The sequence below is a fragment of the Aspergillus oryzae genome, chromosome 5 (genome assembly GCF_000184455.2).
Source record: "Aspergillus oryzae RIB40 DNA, chromosome 5".
NCBI classification, from domain to species: Eukaryota; Fungi; Ascomycota; class Eurotiomycetes; order Eurotiales; family Aspergillaceae; genus Aspergillus; species Aspergillus oryzae.
In genome coordinates, this window is record NC_036439.1 from 4,016,587 (window position 1) to 4,033,994 (window position 17,408).

At 48.3% G+C, this 17,408-nt stretch overlaps 8 protein-coding genes across 8 annotated transcripts; 3 read left to right on the forward strand and 5 right to left on the reverse strand.

Moving 5' to 3' along the window:
- Positions 1 to 218: 218 nt before the first annotated feature.
- Positions 219 to 752, forward strand: AO090120000498 (mitochondrial 54S ribosomal protein mL43; the record flags this gene model as incomplete). Its single annotated transcript, XM_001824142.3, has 3 exons — positions 219 to 257; positions 317 to 399; positions 461 to 752. The coding sequence occupies 3 exons, from the start codon at positions 219 to 221 to the stop codon at positions 750 to 752; spliced, it is 414 nt and encodes a 137-aa protein (XP_001824194.1).
- An 846-nt stretch (positions 753 to 1,598) lies between these two features.
- On the reverse strand, positions 1,599 to 2,206 carry AO090120000499 (putative RING finger domain protein; the record flags this gene model as incomplete). The annotated part of the gene is made up of 2 exons (XM_023237760.1): positions 1,599 to 1,688; positions 1,754 to 2,206. 2 exons carry the CDS (start codon positions 2,204 to 2,206, stop codon positions 1,599 to 1,601), a joined length of 543 nt encoding a protein of 180 aa, XP_023092555.1.
- Positions 2,207 to 2,901: 695 nt separating this feature from the next.
- Positions 2,902 to 4,553, reverse strand: AO090120000500 (WD repeat PRP19 family protein; the record flags this gene model as incomplete). Its single annotated transcript, XM_001824144.3, has 5 exons — positions 2,902 to 3,365; positions 3,427 to 3,890; positions 3,946 to 4,384; positions 4,434 to 4,478; positions 4,541 to 4,553. The coding sequence occupies 5 exons, from the start codon at positions 4,551 to 4,553 to the stop codon at positions 2,902 to 2,904; spliced, it is 1,425 nt and encodes a 474-aa protein (XP_001824196.1).
- Positions 4,554 to 5,020: 467 nt separating this feature from the next.
- AO090120000501 (DUF4604 domain-containing protein) lies at positions 5,021 to 5,573 on the forward strand (the record flags this gene model as incomplete). Its single annotated transcript, XM_001824145.3, has 2 exons — positions 5,021 to 5,051; positions 5,107 to 5,573. 2 exons carry the CDS (start codon positions 5,021 to 5,023, stop codon positions 5,571 to 5,573), a joined length of 498 nt encoding a protein of 165 aa, XP_001824197.1.
- Positions 5,574 to 5,974: 401 nt separating this feature from the next.
- On the forward strand, positions 5,975 to 9,541 carry AO090120000502 (GTPase RIA1; the record flags this gene model as incomplete). The annotated part of the gene is made up of 6 exons (XM_001824146.3): positions 5,975 to 6,037; positions 6,118 to 6,138; positions 6,212 to 7,149; positions 7,200 to 8,723; positions 8,783 to 9,105; positions 9,162 to 9,541. 6 exons carry the CDS (start codon positions 5,975 to 5,977, stop codon positions 9,539 to 9,541), a joined length of 3,249 nt encoding a protein of 1,082 aa, XP_001824198.1.
- A 789-nt stretch (positions 9,542 to 10,330) lies between these two features.
- On the reverse strand, positions 10,331 to 11,104 carry AO090120000503 (exosome non-catalytic core subunit CSL4; the record flags this gene model as incomplete). The annotated part of the gene is made up of 1 exon (XM_001824147.3): positions 10,331 to 11,104. The coding sequence occupies one exon, from the start codon at positions 11,102 to 11,104 to the stop codon at positions 10,331 to 10,333; it is 774 nt and encodes a 257-aa protein (XP_001824199.1).
- A 1,667-nt stretch (positions 11,105 to 12,771) lies between these two features.
- AO090120000504 (zinc-binding alcohol dehydrogenase family protein) lies at positions 12,772 to 14,013 on the reverse strand (the record flags this gene model as incomplete). The annotated part of the gene is made up of 5 exons (XM_001824148.1): positions 12,772 to 12,977; positions 13,031 to 13,590; positions 13,646 to 13,762; positions 13,818 to 13,840; positions 13,894 to 14,013. 5 exons carry the CDS (start codon positions 14,011 to 14,013, stop codon positions 12,772 to 12,774), a joined length of 1,026 nt encoding a protein of 341 aa, XP_001824200.1.
- Positions 14,014 to 16,754: 2,741 nt separating this feature from the next.
- On the reverse strand, positions 16,755 to 17,408 carry AO090120000506 (uncharacterized protein; the record flags this gene model as incomplete). The annotated part of the gene is made up of 1 exon (XM_001824149.3): positions 16,755 to 17,408. The coding sequence occupies one exon, from the start codon at positions 17,406 to 17,408 to the stop codon at positions 16,755 to 16,757; it is 654 nt and encodes a 217-aa protein (XP_001824201.3).

Sequence of the window (17,408 nt, forward strand, 5' to 3'; positions counted from 1 at the left end):
CGTTGGAATTATTCTGAGACACTACCGCAGGCCTCGTTTGTCGAGTTCGCGTTCCTACGTGACTTGGCAGCTCAATTGCAGTTCTGGAAGCCACTAGGCGCGCTAACCGACATAGCCGCGGACCAATGACAGCCACGCTCAGAGGTGCTGAAAAGTGAACTATCTCTCCGTAGACCGGCTCTCGACTTACTGTAGCGATCAAATAAAGAATTGCAGAAATGCCTGTACAAGGAATTAGAGCGGTTACCACAGCCAGAGTATGTCTATCTCACTCGAAACTAGGTCTGTGGTGCTCACAATAGCTAATCTTTCGCAGAACGGCGTGGGTGCCTTTATTTTACCATGCAAGCGTTTGGACTTTCACTACTGTGACTGGGCTGGAAGTTCCCGTGGAATGGTGTATGTACTCTCCATATGAGGTGGAACTTGGTCATTGATGCTAACGGTGGTGTTTACCCAGAGCTTTCCTGAAGAACACTCTTCCCTCCTTCGCCAAAGCCAACCCTCAGATTGAAATCCGCGTATCGCCACGACCACACAAGCACCCCGTAATCAAGGGCCACTACATCAACGGACGTGAGAAGGCAGTCTGTGTTCGCAACCTCGAGCCCGAACAGATCTTCCAGAAAGCAAACTTGCTCAAGGAGGCTAGCGGCGAGAAATTGAAGCGTACCAAGAAGCCCGTCACAAGTATCAACGAGAGTGTCAGAGGCATCTGGTCCCCGTATCACGGAGACCTCAAGTCTGTCTAAAGCGGTGTTTTTGGGTTTACTGCGACGGTGTTATTTTCTGGATTGCGACGCTTCCAGCTTGTCATATTCATACAATGTATTATGGGTCTATTTGTTTTGTTCTGGGAAACCAATGCTTTCTATGTTAGAGTATGTAGCATATGTATGTACAAAATGCATTGATCTTCAGTATTAACACGTTAATAGGAATCGCAACCTATTGAGGTAGCTTCGAAATAACCAAAAGTGTATGCCATGGTTCAGTAGCTAGTAGCCGAACGACGGATCTACTAGCAATCCATATAATATTCATCCCATCAACCATCAATGCAATAAGGGTATCGAAGAAGTAGTAAATCAGACCAAGTAACCGCCCACCTAACACCGGAATCATGCAAGCCCTGTATAAAACAAGGGGAGTAGAGAATATATGTATCAGAGATAGATCTGCAACATGGATTTTGGTGCGCTGACAGCCTTCCCGCAATCGTCCACTTGACATTTAGAAAACGGCTTCACAGGCTGCGATGCCTTCTTAGCGTTCGATTTGGATCTATGGGTGGCACACTGCCCGCAATAAACCTGGAGTTGATGTTAGAGCTGGTTAGCACAAAGGGCATCATGGCGATACTAACATGTCCGCATTGTTTTACCACCCAAATCTGTTGTTGAATCTCATCACCCGTACCGAGTTCTACATCACAATTCGGACAACACACGGCCTCGTCTTCTCCAAGTTTCCTTGTAAACCCTTCCGGCGGCGGGCTAGGGGGCTTGTACGTTGGCCGTGACCCCCGATCCGGTGAAAACCCTTGAATCTGATAATCCATTGACAGCGGACCGTCCATATCCAAGTTGATTGTCAGATCAACTGCTCCGCCTGATCTCTCTCCGATCCAAAATGTCTCCACATCTTGTGGCGGGCGACGGGGCCCCCTGGTTCTCCATCCAGGATCCCTAGAAAATAGCCCTCTACCAGATAAATGTTGAACCCGGGGATCATCTAACCGTAGGAACCGTACAAGCCCGGAGCCGAAATCAAAGCCTCTGGGCCGTGGTGGCGATGGTCGAGGTAGCTGGGGTCGAACGCTGGCGCCCACGAATTGGACTTCTGGACTGCTAGGAGAGTCGAGATCAATTGTGTTATCCGGTTCATCTTCTAGATCCACGACGTCTGCCATGATATCCCTTCCAAAGCGGGGCTGTCTAGGGCGCCGCGATGTTGCTCGGGCGCTCCTATCTCGCTGTTGTGGAGGCGAGTCCGGTTCATTTGTCAAATCGATCACTTCATCTGTCTGAGGGGAAGCCGAGACGACAGGTCTCCTCATGTCGAGACCGTCCCCAGCGTACCTCATGGGTGGCAACTGGTTGGTCGGAGCTCTGGAGGACGAGGGCTCTCCATTTTGTGAAAAGAAACGGCGATTGGGTGAATGAGACGTTCGGGACATTTGTTGGTGGTTGCGCTGTAGTTTCATGATAATCGTCAGCAATCCCCAATCTCTCTAGTGTTGGCACAATGGATGCCCCGCCTCTTGAAGGCAACGGAAAGATATGTGGCGGACCTTTCTCGGCCGTGCAGCTACAAACTGCACACCTGAGTCGTCGTTCATGTCAAGTTCCTTGCGCTGAAGTCAAAGATGTGGCAGAACTGAGTGGCTGAGAAGAATGAAGAGGAAGGGAGTGAGAGAGGCGCGGGAGTCGAAACCGAAGGTGCGATACAGCTGGCGGAAGAGTTCTTAATCATCCAATGTAATAAGTTCGGAGCCGAGTCCTTGCGGTGGAGAGATGACATGATATATGCCGCCCTCATCAACAGTTGGCCACCGGTATTGGAGACCCCGATAAGATAAGTAAAAAGTGTAAGTGTAAGGAAGGAATACGGGAAAAAAGGGAAAGAGGAAGGACACCCCCCATGTCACCAGATCTATTCTTAAATTAGGTCCCGATCACCGGCTGAAACGACAACAAGTATTATTAATGTGACGGGTTCCGGCAACTTGTTCTGGTATGCAACTCCTGGTAACAACAGTACATCCAAGACAGTAATCTATTGTCTTTTATTCTTCCAGTTCTCTCCCAACTGTGAAGTTCAGGTGAAAACCAGCATCCATAATTTCAAGAACTAAAAGTACAAACTCAATGCTTTGCTTTTCTCTGAAAGGTATCATTATTACTGTGCCCCCAACACTGTGATTCCACCGTCACGGTTCAAAGCCACAATACTTTGAGCTGCAACACCCCATGACACGGCAGCTGCAGGCACAGCGCTTCGCAGAGGTTCCGACCATGACTTAGTTGACTTGGTGTACTGCTGGACGGTCAACCCGCTAGGTCCGCCGGTAAGAAGGAATTGTCCGGTGTAATCCCAGCTGATAGAATCAATCTGGTTGCCAGTTTCCAGAGCTTTGACTTCTGATGCACTGCGGAGATCCCAGATAGAAACAACTGTAGAGCTCTCGGCGACTGCGGCCATGAATGTGCCGTTCTCAGAGAAGAACAAGCACTTGACGGGTCCAGATAGAGCGAAGTTAGCGGCAGGCGAGCCGTTCTTGACATCGAAAATCTTGATCTGTCCATCAACGCCACCCGCAGCAATAAGATGACCATCGGGATGGAACTTCACGGAAAGAAGAGCTAAAGAGGAAAATCGAGATTAGTTGGTGTCCAATATTTACAGTGGCGTTGATATACTTACATGCGTCACTGAAGATCTGGGTAATCACGGAGTTAGTCGTCAAGTCGTAAAGCACGTAACTCTTGTCAGCGCCAACGGATGCGACGATGTCGCCAGTAGGGTGCAGGGCGAGCGCAGTGGCTGCGCCAGCATGAGAGCTGAAGTCAGCAACTTCATTGCCGTTCTCGAAAACCTTCACTGAGCCGGTAGACGAAGCAACGACGGCCTTATCACCTGCCCAGATAGCATCCGTAACCGGACCATTTGCTTGCAAGCTCTGAACGACTTGCTTCTGAGATAGCGAGAAGACACCAACAACGCCGTCAGCGCTCCCAACAAGGGCAAGCTCTCCGGAAGCGTTAACAGACAGTGCCTTGCCACCAGGGTAGAGGGGCTCGGTGCTTTGGGCGGGCTTATATGTGGAGATAGCATCGCTGGTCGCCCAGCCTTCCGGAACAGCGCGCTTACGGCGAGTCTTCGAGAGCCTATTTGCAATTAGTTACGAGGTCGGGATTTATGAACAACATAAGTTGTACATACGCTGCTTGTGTACTTTCAACACGTGACAAAACTGCATCAGGCAGTCCATTTGAATCAACCTGCATTGCTTCACCACCAGCAGCGCGTGTAGCGCCGACGGATACTTTAGAGAGCGCATCACGGGCTTCATCTCGCTCTTTGGTCAAGCGCGCGATCACGCGGACTGCCGCATCGTTCTGGTAGAGAGCCGTACTCAGCTCCTGGCGCGTTTGTGCCAATGTCTGTCGCAGTGTGTATGTCTCCAGGGCAAGGGCGTCCCATTCCTCTTGGAACACATTGAGTAGGGAAGGAATCGAGGTGAGTGTAGGGGGACGAGGTCGAACAACGCGCTGGGACTTGACCTCGATAAGGTCATCGGTAGAGAGCTCCTCTCCGTTCACGGGATCTTTTCCATTTTCGGCGATATATGCCTCGATGAGGCGCTTCTCAAACACGCTGCCTGGAGGACGTTAGATACGGTGCGGGTGCTGTTCGAGGTTGCAACATACCGCTCTTGGGCGAGACGACGGGCACTTGTGGTGCCTCTCCCGAGACTGTCATCAATTACCGTCAGTTTTCCATAAAAGTGTGATAGTGTATGATACTTGCTACTCACTTGCACACAGCATGGTATTTCTGGAAGATGGATGGATGTGGGGAGGGAGAGAGATGATTGCTCTTCACCACAAGAGCTGCGGCTCCTTTGGACTTTTCGACGCTCCGCCTATCTTTTGGGTTTAGCCGCAGATCTCTTGGCGGCAAGCAACCATGCGCAAACGATCAAGTCGAAGTCCACTCTTTTCTTCTCAATTCGTTGTATTCGTTTTTCCTGTACACTTATTCATTCTTACGACTTTGCGACACTACCTATGTAACAGGCGACTGAAGCTATTAGAAGAATCTTGGCATTGACGGACTTTGTCTGTTTCCTTCAAGCTCTCCCTCTTCAATACTCCATTGATAGGCGGAGGACAGAAGAATTCAAGCACTACTCTATTTCTTTGCATGAATATTACACTGTCGCGGTAGCGATATTTCCCTTGTTATTTTGTCTGGCGGAATCTAAACTAACAGTTTACTGCGGGACAATTAAAATATGTCCTTCAAGTCAAAGAACCTCGAATATGGTACGTTGGCCCCTTACCACCATTCACAGACTTTGAGCTAATACTTCGACAACAGAGGCGAAAGAACCAGCATTCTTGCAGCGACTTCGAAACCAATACGGAGATACCTCCGGTCGCCTTGAGCGCCCAATTGCTCGACCCCGAAAACTAAAAGATGCCGACGATGATGATGAACCTACTTATGTTGACGAAGAGAGCAACGAAGTAATATCCAAAGAAGAATATGAAGCTCTCGTTCGCGACAGCAATAAGGAAGTCGAGGACACAGGAAAAGGAGAACCAGACCAGGAACAACCCACATCACAAGATAAAGGAGAGGATAAGGCAAGTACTGCGCAAGAAGTGCCCATATCAAAACAGAACATGGCAGAGATAGGAGGACCTAAGAAGCGAAAGCAGGCGAAGGTTATTGGCGAAGAAGAGCCTTCAGCAGAGAAAGAAGAAACACTGCCGAGAGACCCTGGATCTCGGAAACCCAAGCAAAAGAAGAAGAAAATCAAGCTCTCGTTTGACGAGGAATGATGAATGGATGAGTACCAATTTGCCCAGTCATAATGTCTCGATTTGACTCATACTACACGGAAAGCCCTCTTTAGTTCAGGCATCAGTAGAATAAACGTCATATTCGAGAACAACCCGAAGATAATTAATAATCAGTGGAAAATACTTTTGATGCACGCTTCCAGACATTTTAATCCAATTATAACCTCATAATAATCATAGTCGCTTTGGTTTGCGGTAATTCTCTGGTTGTTGAAAAGCTTTGGCTTTTCCGCCAATATTTTTTTCATTTTTGTCATAAAATTGAATTCTTCCGCAGTACGCGGGACACCAACTAACTCAGACGTATTCTAACCACTGGGAGATCTTTGAACTGGTTTTTCTGGATTCAGGGTGGTCACTGACACCAGCCTATTTCCAAAATGCCCGTCGTAAATGTCGAGGATCTAGTCCGTCTTCAACGGAAACCCGATGACATACGGAATGTACGCAGCCCCTCCATCATCCCACTTTGATGTCAGAAGTTCCTGCGTATCGGAATACCCATAGCTAACCACCACCACAGATATGTATCCTAGCTCACGTTGTAAGTAGCCACGACTGTCCAGCCCGATGGAAAGTTACTCTATATTAATGATGGAAAAATTGCGTGGTTATAGGATCATGGCAAAACATCTCTGACCGATAGCCTTATCGCCACTAATGGAATCATCTCACCCAAGCTGGCGGGCAAGATCCGCTATCTGGATTCTCGTCCAGATGAACAGCTCCGAGGTATTACCATGGAGTCGTCGGCGATCTCTTTATTCTTTTCGATGATGCGTCGTCCTGCCCCCGACGCTGCTCCAGTAGCCAAAGAGTACTTGATCAATCTTATCGACTCCCCGGGGCATATCGATTTTAGCAGCGAGGTCTCAACAGCTTCTCGTCTGTGTGATGGGGCTATTGTCTTAGTCGATGCTGTAGAGGGCGTATGCAGTCAGACAGTCACTGTCCTGCGTCAAAGCTGGGTTGAGCAGCTGAAACCCATCCTGGTCATTAATAAGATCGACAGACTTGTTACTGAATTAAAGATGAGCCCAAGCGAGGCTTATTCGCATATGAGCAAACTGTTAGAGCAGGTCAATGCAGTCATCGGTAGCTTCTACCAAGGTGAGCGAATGGAGGAGGATCTCCAGTGGCGAGAGCGCATGGAAGAACGCGCCAATGCGGCGGCAGAGAAAGATCGTACCAAGAAGCAAACGCAAGATGATGAATCTACACAGGGTGGTGCGGACACTGCTGATTATGTAGAGCGAGACGATGAGGACCTGTACTTTGCCCCTGAGAAGAATAATGTCATCTTTTGCAGTGCTGTGGACGGATGGGCCTTCACCGTCCGCCAATTCGCCGCTATTTACGAAAAGAAGCTCGGGATCAAGCGTGCAATTCTTGAAAAAGTCCTCTGGGGAGACTACTACTTGGACCCGAAGACAAAACGAGTTCTGGGTCAGAAGCATCTTAAAGGACGAGCTTTGAAGCCGATGTTCGTTCAGTTAGTTTTGGACAGCATCTGGGCTGCATACGAAGCTACAACAGGCGGAGGTAAAGGAAAAGGGTATGATATAACATACACTTAGGTATGATTCGTCGACTGACAAGTGACAGTGACCCTGCTCTATTGGAGAAAATCACAAAGTCTCTGAATATCACGATTCCGGCTTACATTCTACGATCTCGGGACCCCAGGAATATAATGACAACACTATTCTCTATGTGGCTTCCTCTTTCAACTGCAGTCCTCGTATCTGTTATTGAATATCTTCCTAGTCCCCCAGCTGCCCAAGAAGCCCGGTTACCCGCTTTGATTGAGGAGTCGCCTGGTGCGGACTTTGTGGATCCTAGAGTGAAAGACGCGATGATCAAATTCAAGACGGGCTCAGATGAACCTGTGGTGGCATATGTCAGCAAGATGGCTGCCATTCCGGAAAGTGAACTGTCATCAAGCAAGAAAAGGTCCGGCGCGACTATGTCGGCGGATGAGGCCCGAGAGATTGCTCGGAAAAAGAGAGAAGAAATAGCCAAAATGCAAGCGGAGGCCAATGGTGAACAGCAGGACGACGGCTATGCACGGATCACTTCTGCCTTTGAAACTGTTACTATAGACGACAATGACCAAGCGCCAGAAGAGGAGAAGGACGATCCGGAGCACCTGATTGGGTTTGCACGGCTATATTCAGGAACCCTTTCAGTGGGCGATTCTATCTACGTCCTCGCACCGAAGTTCTCACCGGAAACCCCGAACGCTACTCCCGTACCACAGAAGGTGACGGTCACAGACCTGTATCTTCTTATGGGACGAAGTCTCGAGCCGCTTAAGTCTGTCCCCGCCGGTGTTGTTTTTGGCATCGGAGGTCTTGCAGGCCATGTGTTGAAGACTGGAACTTTGTGCTCACAGCTCGAGGGAAGCATTAACTTGGCTGGTGTTTCCCTCAATGCCCCACCTATCGTAAGAGTCGCTCTTGAACCAGCCAACCCTGCCGACCTTGGCAAGATGGTCACCGGTCTGCGACTGCTCGAACAAAGCGACCCTTGTGCGCAGTATGATGTGCTCCCCAACGGTGAACACGTCATCCTGACAGCTGGTGAACTGCATCTCGAGCGTTGCTTAAAGGACCTTCGCGAACGTTTCGCCAAATGCGACATTCAGACCGGCCAAACAATCGTACCATACCGCGAAACCATCGTCAGTGTACCGGAAATGGCTGCACCTAAGAATCCAGATTTAGGACGGGGAGGTGTTCTGGCGGTTTCAGCATCAAAGCAGTTGTCTATCCGGCTACGCGTTGTGCCTCTACCTGAAGCAGTGACTGAGTACTTCACTAAGCAAGTCGGAACTATCAAACGACTACAATCTCAGCGGCACGCAGCAGCGGATGACAAGGCAACTAACGGAACACCGGATAGCACTCAGCAGGTAGAGACCAGTGATGCAACAGATGAAGCCCGCGAAGGAAGTGTACTTTCTCTCAAGGACTTCAGGGAAGAATTGAACAAGATCTTCGATGAAGAAGTGAAAGAGGACAAGGAACTGTGGAAGGACGTCGTGGACAGAATCACGGCGTTCGGCCCAAGACGAGTGGGACCCAACATCTTAGTCGACGCCACCGCAGTGAACACTTGCGAGAAATTGTAAGTCCATTCCAGAAACTCTGCAACATTCACACAAGTCATAGACTAACAAGAAACAGCTTGCTTGAAGATCCCAAACAACAGCCCACCGTCAACACAGAAACCAGCAGCCGCGAAGCACTGATCGTGCGTGACTTCTGCGACAAGATCACGTATGCCTTCCAACTAGCAACCGGCCAAGGCCCTCTCTGTCAAGAGCCCATGCAAGGAACAGCCGTCTTCCTAGAAGAGATAACCGTCAATGCCACCGAAGAAGAACTTGATCTCGGTCGCCTGACAGGCGAGGCAATCAGATTAGTCCGTGAGAGCATCTCCCAGGGATTCCTCGACTGGAGTCCCCGGATCATGCTCGCAATGTACAGTTGCGAGATTCAAGCATCTAGTGCGTAACCCCCTACCTCATCCAAATTACACAGAATATATACTGACCTAAAATAGCCGAAGTCCTCGGTCGTGTCTATGGTGTAATAACCCGACGCCGCGGCCGCATCCTCTCAGAGACCATGAAAGAAGGAACACCCTTCTTCACAATCCTGGCACTGCTCCCCGTTGCCGAATCTTTCGGATTCGCCGAGGAAATCCGTAAGCGTACCTCCGGTGCAGCGCAACCACAGCTTATCTTCGCCGGTTTCGAGTCTCTCGACGAAGACCCCTTCTGGGTTCCGGCTACCGAGGAAGAGTTGGAGGATCTGGGCGAGTTAGCCGATAGGGAGAACGTGGCCAAGCGGTATATGGATGCTGTGAGAAGTCGAAAGGGACTGGTGGTCCAGGGAAGGAAGTTGATTGATGCGGAGAAGCAGAAGACGCTGAAGAAATAAAAACGAGGTTCTTTGTTTATGCTTGGGTGGATTTATGCTACGATAGATGAAGCAATTGGGTATTGTACTTGGTATACATGTACATACAGTACAAAGAAAAAGTTATTTACATCACTACAACTGCTTCCATTATTGCATTGGGTGTGATTACAATGTTCTTGAAGATATTGAACCCTCAATTCTAGCAGCTCCATTCCGTAAAATGAGAGGATGGAGAATCATAACGAGGGTCGTGGAGATTAGTATTTCCCCTACATGAAATATCGTTTATCTTTTTCCGGTTATAAACACAGTTACAGTTCAGCATGAAGAAGGCCAGAACCTTGGATACTATGGAGGTGTACGCAAGCAGCGATTTGAGCGACTAGTCTTTCAGGACTATCTAACAGATCAAAGAGTTATTGTATTCTCTTGAATTAGCTTGTTCGTAACTCATCACACATCGTTGAATGTGAATCGCGAAGCACTGGTGGATCAGCACTTCTAGTATGTACAGCAGTAGTATGCAAGATGATGGAGCGTCTGCTCCGTGAGAAAAGTCCAGAGCATCTCAACTCTAGCCATTTAGTCTGTCCAAGACAGACTCGAGCAGGACGCGGCAAAGTTCTTCTGGAAGAGCGAGGGACCAATGGATCTCTCCAGCCCTCTGCGCCGGCACGCGACACTCCGAAGTACCAAGGAAAGGACGCGACATAAGAGCCTTTCCCAGCCTTGTGATTATAAAAAGGTGAGGGGGCAAAAAGCATCAGTAAGCCAACCGACGAATGCCCTCAACTGAAATCCACCTTATCAAAACGGTCTCGCTACCTTCCTCATCTCCGCCTGACCGGTGACAGAATCCCTCATTTCCTTCCAACTAACGGGGAACATCATATTGCCTGCCTCGCTACGAGCCATAACAACGCCCAGATCGTTGCGCGCAGTAGTCAAATAGTAGAAACTCTGATCACCGAGGGAGATAACGGTTCCACGGACAATATCACCAACGCGGAACATCTCGTCCATAACGACGCGGTCTTTCTCAACAGCACGCACATCTTCCTTCCGAATAAGAGCCTGGAAGCGGAGCTCGTCGGAACTGCTATGGTTCTCGGGATTGGCGGCGGAGGAGAGAATCGCCTCGATGTTGTCGTTATCGGACGTTGTCTGTGAGGGGTTGACACCCTGGGTGCTGCCCGATTCATCCAACACAACGAGGATAGACACCGTAGCCTGACGTTTCTGGACCCTCGTCACGCGCGCCAGCACCACCGAATCGACTGCGGGGAGGGTGTTATATTTCACTTTGGGCTTGGGGGTAGCGGAAGTTGCCGCTGGTTTGGCGCCGGGTGCTGTGGTTACGGGTTTGGAGGCATTGCCTGTTCCAGGAGCCCTGATCGAGCGAGAAACGCTTAGGGTAGCTTTGCCTTTGGAGCCGGGTTGCGCTGGTTCGACGACGACTGGGCCGGCGATGGAGGCGTAGACATTGGATTGTTGTACGTGTGTGCCTGGACCGGCGGAGTAGGAGGTCACTGGGCCCAGACGTTGGCCTGGAATGGCCAGGGCTGGGAGTGTGCTTGCCATCTCTGGACAATGGCACGAATAAAAGAAGTAAATAAATGTATGATGAGGGAAAACTGGAGCTTCGTTCTTTTGAGGACGCAAGCGAAAACTTGTCGGCGGTGGAGAAAAGCTTTCCCGGTGGGTCCACTGCTAGCTCTCTTTACCGCCTACCCGCTGCGGAGTGATCTAAATGAGGTCCCTTTACTCCGTACTAGGGCTTCACTTAGAGCGGTCTTAGTCTTCCACGGATAGATGGACTACTAACTAGCATCTTTCTTAGATCCAATATGTTGAATATGACTTTAATTCCAGTCAGTGGGCATCTAGAAGAGTTAAATATGCTTCCGCGCCGCAATCTTCCGATGTGCTAAAGGTACACAGGCGGACACATCAAACTTCCTGATATTGCTCTTGCGTACAACCTCAACAGTATATATAGTTCTCGACTCTTCCAACCTTCATCGGAGGCCTTACTCCTAGAATACCACATTGTCAACACGCACTATCCCGTAACACTCTGACTTTGCATAATCCAGGGCCAGTGTGTCTGTCCTATATGGCCGAAAATGTATGGTCCTGGAGCCCGATGAGACTAGGCGTATCGTGACTCTAGAGGTCAACTGCAGAGTGCACCGATCCCGCTTTGAGGTGTTATATTTGTTGAATCATACTGGGCCAAGTCTGGTCCTGTTGCGGCAAGTATGAGTTCGAACAGTGCCAATAAGGCTTTGGCGTTGAGGGTAAGTGGTCATTCGATACTTGCAGACCCGTCTCGCTATTGGCCATGCTCTGAGAAGCTGCAACCATCGTTGTTCCGTGTTTTTGGAGATCCATATCGATGATTGAATAGCAAGTCTAGGCAGTCAAGCAAATGCTGCGCTCTGGACTGAGTCGAAAACGCGTCGGTCGGGAAGTGATATAGGTTCCGCATGGCTGGCGCTAGTGAATGGCTTATAAGCACTCAAACATGCCAAATCTCAATAACAGGAGAACCCCACAAGTAAAATAGATGTAAAAGTGTAAAAGGATGGGTGAGGGTTGCCTCCTCGTCGCACACCTGTCGCGGAGTGGTATATCTCTCACCACCCCAAAATTTGATTCAGGTTGTGTTTGATGCCTTGAGCATAGGCTCCCAGTGAAAACGGAGCTTTTATATAGAACCGTTCTCCATGCGAACGACCTAAAATTATGGGCAGATCAGGTTACCTTTCCCGAGCCCTTAGCACACTGCGACCTTGCCGAAACAGATCCCTAATAGCCTTTGTTACTGTTTGGTCGTCGAGCTTCGGAGTCGTAGTTGGAAGACTGGTCTTTGTGCGACCACAGTGTACACCATGAATCCACTGCGTGAAAAGCTCATACTTATCCTTCGGGTTGTCTTTGAAGTCATAGAACATTGGTTTGTCGGTCAATCTAGATCACCTTACACGACAGCTTTGGAGGTCCGAGCATTCATTGTTGAGTGGGATAAGAAGCCCGGGTCATAGACTCGTTAAACTTGATTGCATGGCCGGAGGACAAGGCAGACTGATACCTGTTGTAAGTCTGTGGAGTGTAAAGAAGATATTGTTTGCTTTCATAGTCATACAAATGAGGAAATAGTTCATCTAATTATTTCATTTATATCAGAGGGAGACTCGATATTATACTAGTATCATTCACGTCAAACAAATTAGAGCGCCAATCACCTAGAGAGTAACAACTATCTTCTTCGCTGAAACGCCAGCTTTCTGCACCTTCAGCCCATGCTCGATTTCACTCAACCCATGACCTACAACCACAGGGTCAGGCTTTGCCTGCAACTGTCCACTGGCCAATGCCTCGGGGACAAACTTCCCCCAAATAGCTTCTCCCATCTCTTCGTTCGGGGTTGTGGCGATTTCATAACAGAATACTGGAGAGATTAGCGATATGTACAACTATGTGATGGCACGGGATAAGACATACCAAAGATGGGGTCAAACCCCTCCGATGGCTTCTGACGAGTCTGCACAGCAGCAACCTTAACCTGACGGCCTACACGCTTCAGGATCTCAGTGATCGGCTCAAAACTGGGTTCTTCGGAGATAGCATCAAAGACTCCAGCGAGATCGCTGCCTTCAAGCTCCTTGACAACGTCCTCGACTACAGACGGGGATCTGTAATCAAACACGGCACTAGCCCCTAGGGCTTTGACAAACTCATGATTAGCTGGCGAGGCAGTACTGATTACTTTCAGTCCCGAAGCAACGGCGAATTGGATAGTGACTGCACCGACGGAGGACGCCCCTCCCCAGACGAGGAGTGCCTTTTCGGTGGGCTTAGGGTCTGATGATGGCAGGTAAGGAAGACCCAAATATTTAGGAAGGTAAAGACCGGCTGTCGCTGTCGAGACGGCCACAGGTAGCACAACAGCTTGCTCGAAGCTCATGGAATCCGGAATCACAGATGTGAAAACTTCCTCAGCCAGAGGATAGAGCTGGAATGCGCCTTTTGCTGGGTCTTGGTCTCTTAATGACTGGGAGTGCCTATACACGATGTCAGTAATCATGAGCGCAGTAGAAGCCCTATGACGAAGCTTACGAAATGACACGTTGACCCTTCTTGAAACGGGTTACTTCTTCACCAACTTCTTCAATTATTCCTGCGAAATCGATTCCGATCACGATCGGCCATGTCTTAATGAAAGGTGCACCAGCCCTAATATGTTAGCTGGCGTGCGGGTTAAACTCTTGGGCGTTTGTCAATTGCTTACTGAATTTTCCAGTCCGCTGGGTTCTAGGTTGAGTGGTTAGTACATATATGGACATTCAATTAGATATCATGCTCACAATAGCCACGGCTTGGTTCTTGACTACCAGTTGCTTAGGGCCGGGTTTTGGCATCGGCGCAGGACCAACCCGAAAGGGCTGGCCTTCGGCATCGAACCAGGCAGCTTGGTTCAGAGACATGATGAATATGAGAGTAAGTAAAGTAGACAGTAATGCTCGTTATTTACAGAAAAAATGACTACCTCTAAGGTACTACAAGCTCTTTTATAATAGAGTAGAAATTCAATTATTAATTAGTAGATGAGGCTAACTATGACAACAATTAGTAATTCCAGTTGAGTCTCATAAGCAGGTTGGTAATATGACAAACGATACTTTTTGGCCCCCATGGATTAAATGGCGCAATTGTTATCCCAGTTAGGATATCAATCGATGTTAGGGCAAAAGCCTTGAGTTTGATTCTCAAGCTTAAGACCGACGTTCATTAGCACGTATGAGATTGTGCTTTAGTCGAAGTGATATCGGCTTTAATGTTTAAGTCCGATAGTACCCCATGTGGCCGCCGAATACTCTCCATTTTGCAATTTCCTTTTTAAGATACGATCATCTATTTAAGTTTAAATAAATAAAATAAAATCAAAATCAAAATATGAAGAGAGAGAGAGAGAGAGAGAGAACAAGGAAAGCCCGGAGAACATTGTCAATGGTCAGCTCCGACACGCAGTTTCTGGTAGAATGACAGTGACCTTCTTAGGGCTCGCAAAGCAAACGCGCAAAAATGGCTCACCATGTTGATATCGTCTATGGAATCGCACTGTGTGGATATAATCTTAGTGTTCACTTTTTACAAGATATTGTTCTCTCTCTCAATCCCGCTCGGCCAAATTGCCATGGACATCAAGGTCGCGCCTTGACTACCTTATTACCAACATCAGATATCTAAGTGGCATTGACATCCTCCCTCCTCAGTGCTATGCCACGATGTGCCATCATAAAGAGAATTGGCATTGGCTACGAAACATGGAAATATGTCCCGCTTTATCCCTTGCGCATTCATGGTGGAGTGATGCATTCGAGAGATGAGGTATGCCGACCCATCCTAAACAAGGACACGTCTTTCAAGTGCAGCTGCCAAATTAACTCTTCACTACTTTCCAAACTGCTGGGAGGCAATCCCTTGTCAAACGAAGGGTGAACCCCCCACAACCATAGAAACATTCCGGCTCGTGGAAATGTCTCAACCACATAACTGTTGAGGCAGTGGCTTCTCACAGGCCTGCAGATAGTGTCGTGTCATCTTCTATAGTCAGTCTGAAGATAGTCTAACCAGTCTAGCGACCCACGATAATCCTGTATCTCTACTAAGATTTGGTATAGCATCGGCTGGCTGCGGCCACAGTGGTGGACGGTGTCTGAGTTCTTGATGCCTTACGACGTAATTCACAATTTGGGCTGGTGCCGTGAACAATCCACAGTGAAGACTAAATGGAAAATATTTTGAAGTGAATTAAGACATATCACCTATCCGGCCATATTCATATATAAATATGCGTATCCAAGGTAACGACAATACTAGCCGGACGGAAATGATAGGAAAAGCTCCAATAGTGAACAGCCAATATTCGTACGCAATTGTTCACGTTGTACTCTTAATACCAGGAACAGAACAAATAAAATTGATTTCCCCCATCAAATGTAACGCGCGAATTTCTGATGAAATAAATTTGTAGTTCTGATAATGACGATCCCACATCATAACGTAGGCAGGGCTGTAGACTCATAGCTAGGCGGATATGACAAGGTGACACCTGGATCAGCCGCTTGAGCCAGAGAGGCGTTGATCATTTGCTGAGTTTGTTGAAAGTCAGTGTAGTGCGCATCGTTGGGTTGGACTACCGTTCGAATACAGGAGAAGAATGTATTTAATTCCGAAATCACGGTTCCTTGGCCAAATGAATTTGATCTTCTCGTGGTTTGGCTTACTTGCTCGGAGTGGGTAAGGGAAAGCGAAGCCAGAATCTTTGCAGTTGGCAGTCCGTATAAAGCAAGCTAAGTAGGAAGAATTTCATCAACAATTTGTCTCTTGCATGTACGTGATTCACATTGAACGTATCAGGCATAAAGGAGATTTCTGCAACTCACTCTCCAGGCGTAATCGGAACGGTATTCTTCTAGGCTACCCAAGGACTGCACACCACAGATCGTCGTCTCAAGAGTCCTTCGACACATATCTCCGAGAGTGTAGAGCTGTCCTGGTAGCAGATGCTTCCAGATGTATACTTGTGTGTATAGGTATTCCAAATAGGCTATTAATAAGATATAGCCTTGATGTGGCAGCCTCTCTATTTGCCAATTCTCCGGCTGTACACTGCAAGAAATTCTCAATGACTGCCACACGCCCTTTAGCAGTCTTGACATATTTCTAAAATACATTAGTTTATAGATGCACACTATGAAAACGCTCCGAGACGTACTCAGGTGTAGAGCCTTCGGGGCTGTCATGTAATGTCGACCTCGCGACATGGGCGTCTTCGCGTACTATGCTCATGACGAAACTGACCTTTTCTATAAGTGATGCTGGGGACGACAGGGAGTGACTCAACCTAGTTGAGATATAGAGACTGATCCCATCGGCTGCTTGGAAGGCCAAGATAATGTTGTCTAGATCCATACAGTACTGTCTTGGGATTCGTGGTGGTCGATTCACTAGCGTTGTTATGGTTTTGTCTAGGGTATAAGCTGTCAGGAACAACTGTTGGCGGATATGCATCACTGTGATGACCTGGTTTCTTAAGGACGGTTTGTGCAGCCCAATGGTAAATAGTACGTTTCCAATATCTCCTAACCTCCGCCAAACACGTCGACCTATCGAAGTTGAGATCATATATTAGCGCCAAGCTTTCCAGGTATACCGATTAGATTCACTCACTTTTGCCACCGTAGATCCTAATCAGCAATATGATGTCTTGGATTAAAAGCCATAAGTAAAGTTCAGTTTTGGTGCCGGTCATTTCCTGAAACCGTATACATGTGTTGACGGCGTGAGTCAGGTCTTTTAGGATTGTCTCCCTTGCTCGAGAGTCTCGCCGTGATACATCACTATCAAAACCCGATGAGCCATTTCTTACAGTTAGGGACAGAGCGACGGTAGCATATACGATACCAATCGCGTCCCACCGCAGGCAATCCTGATCATCTAGATCTTGTCGAGTGTGGCCGTCGGGACCGATGTCGTTGGCAAGCCATCTCGGAGAAACCTTGGAGTTACGAAACACTCTTTCCACAGTATCAAACCCCCAAGTACTCACTTGCCCGAGAAATGTATGAGACTGCAACTGTGTGAAGTAGGCGAGAAAGGAACAGACGAGTGGCTTCATAAGAAAACCGGGGGTAGCTGGTGGGAGAGAGTCTAGGAGTTGTTGGAATGAGGCAGAACTTTTAATGTAGAACAGAACCTGATAGGCAGCGGAGATTGTTTCCAAATCATCAGGTGATTGACCCCTATGCGGAATAGAAGAACCGCTAGCTTGGGAAGCATTGCCGATCGACTGGTATCCTGTTTGCCGGGGCTCCAT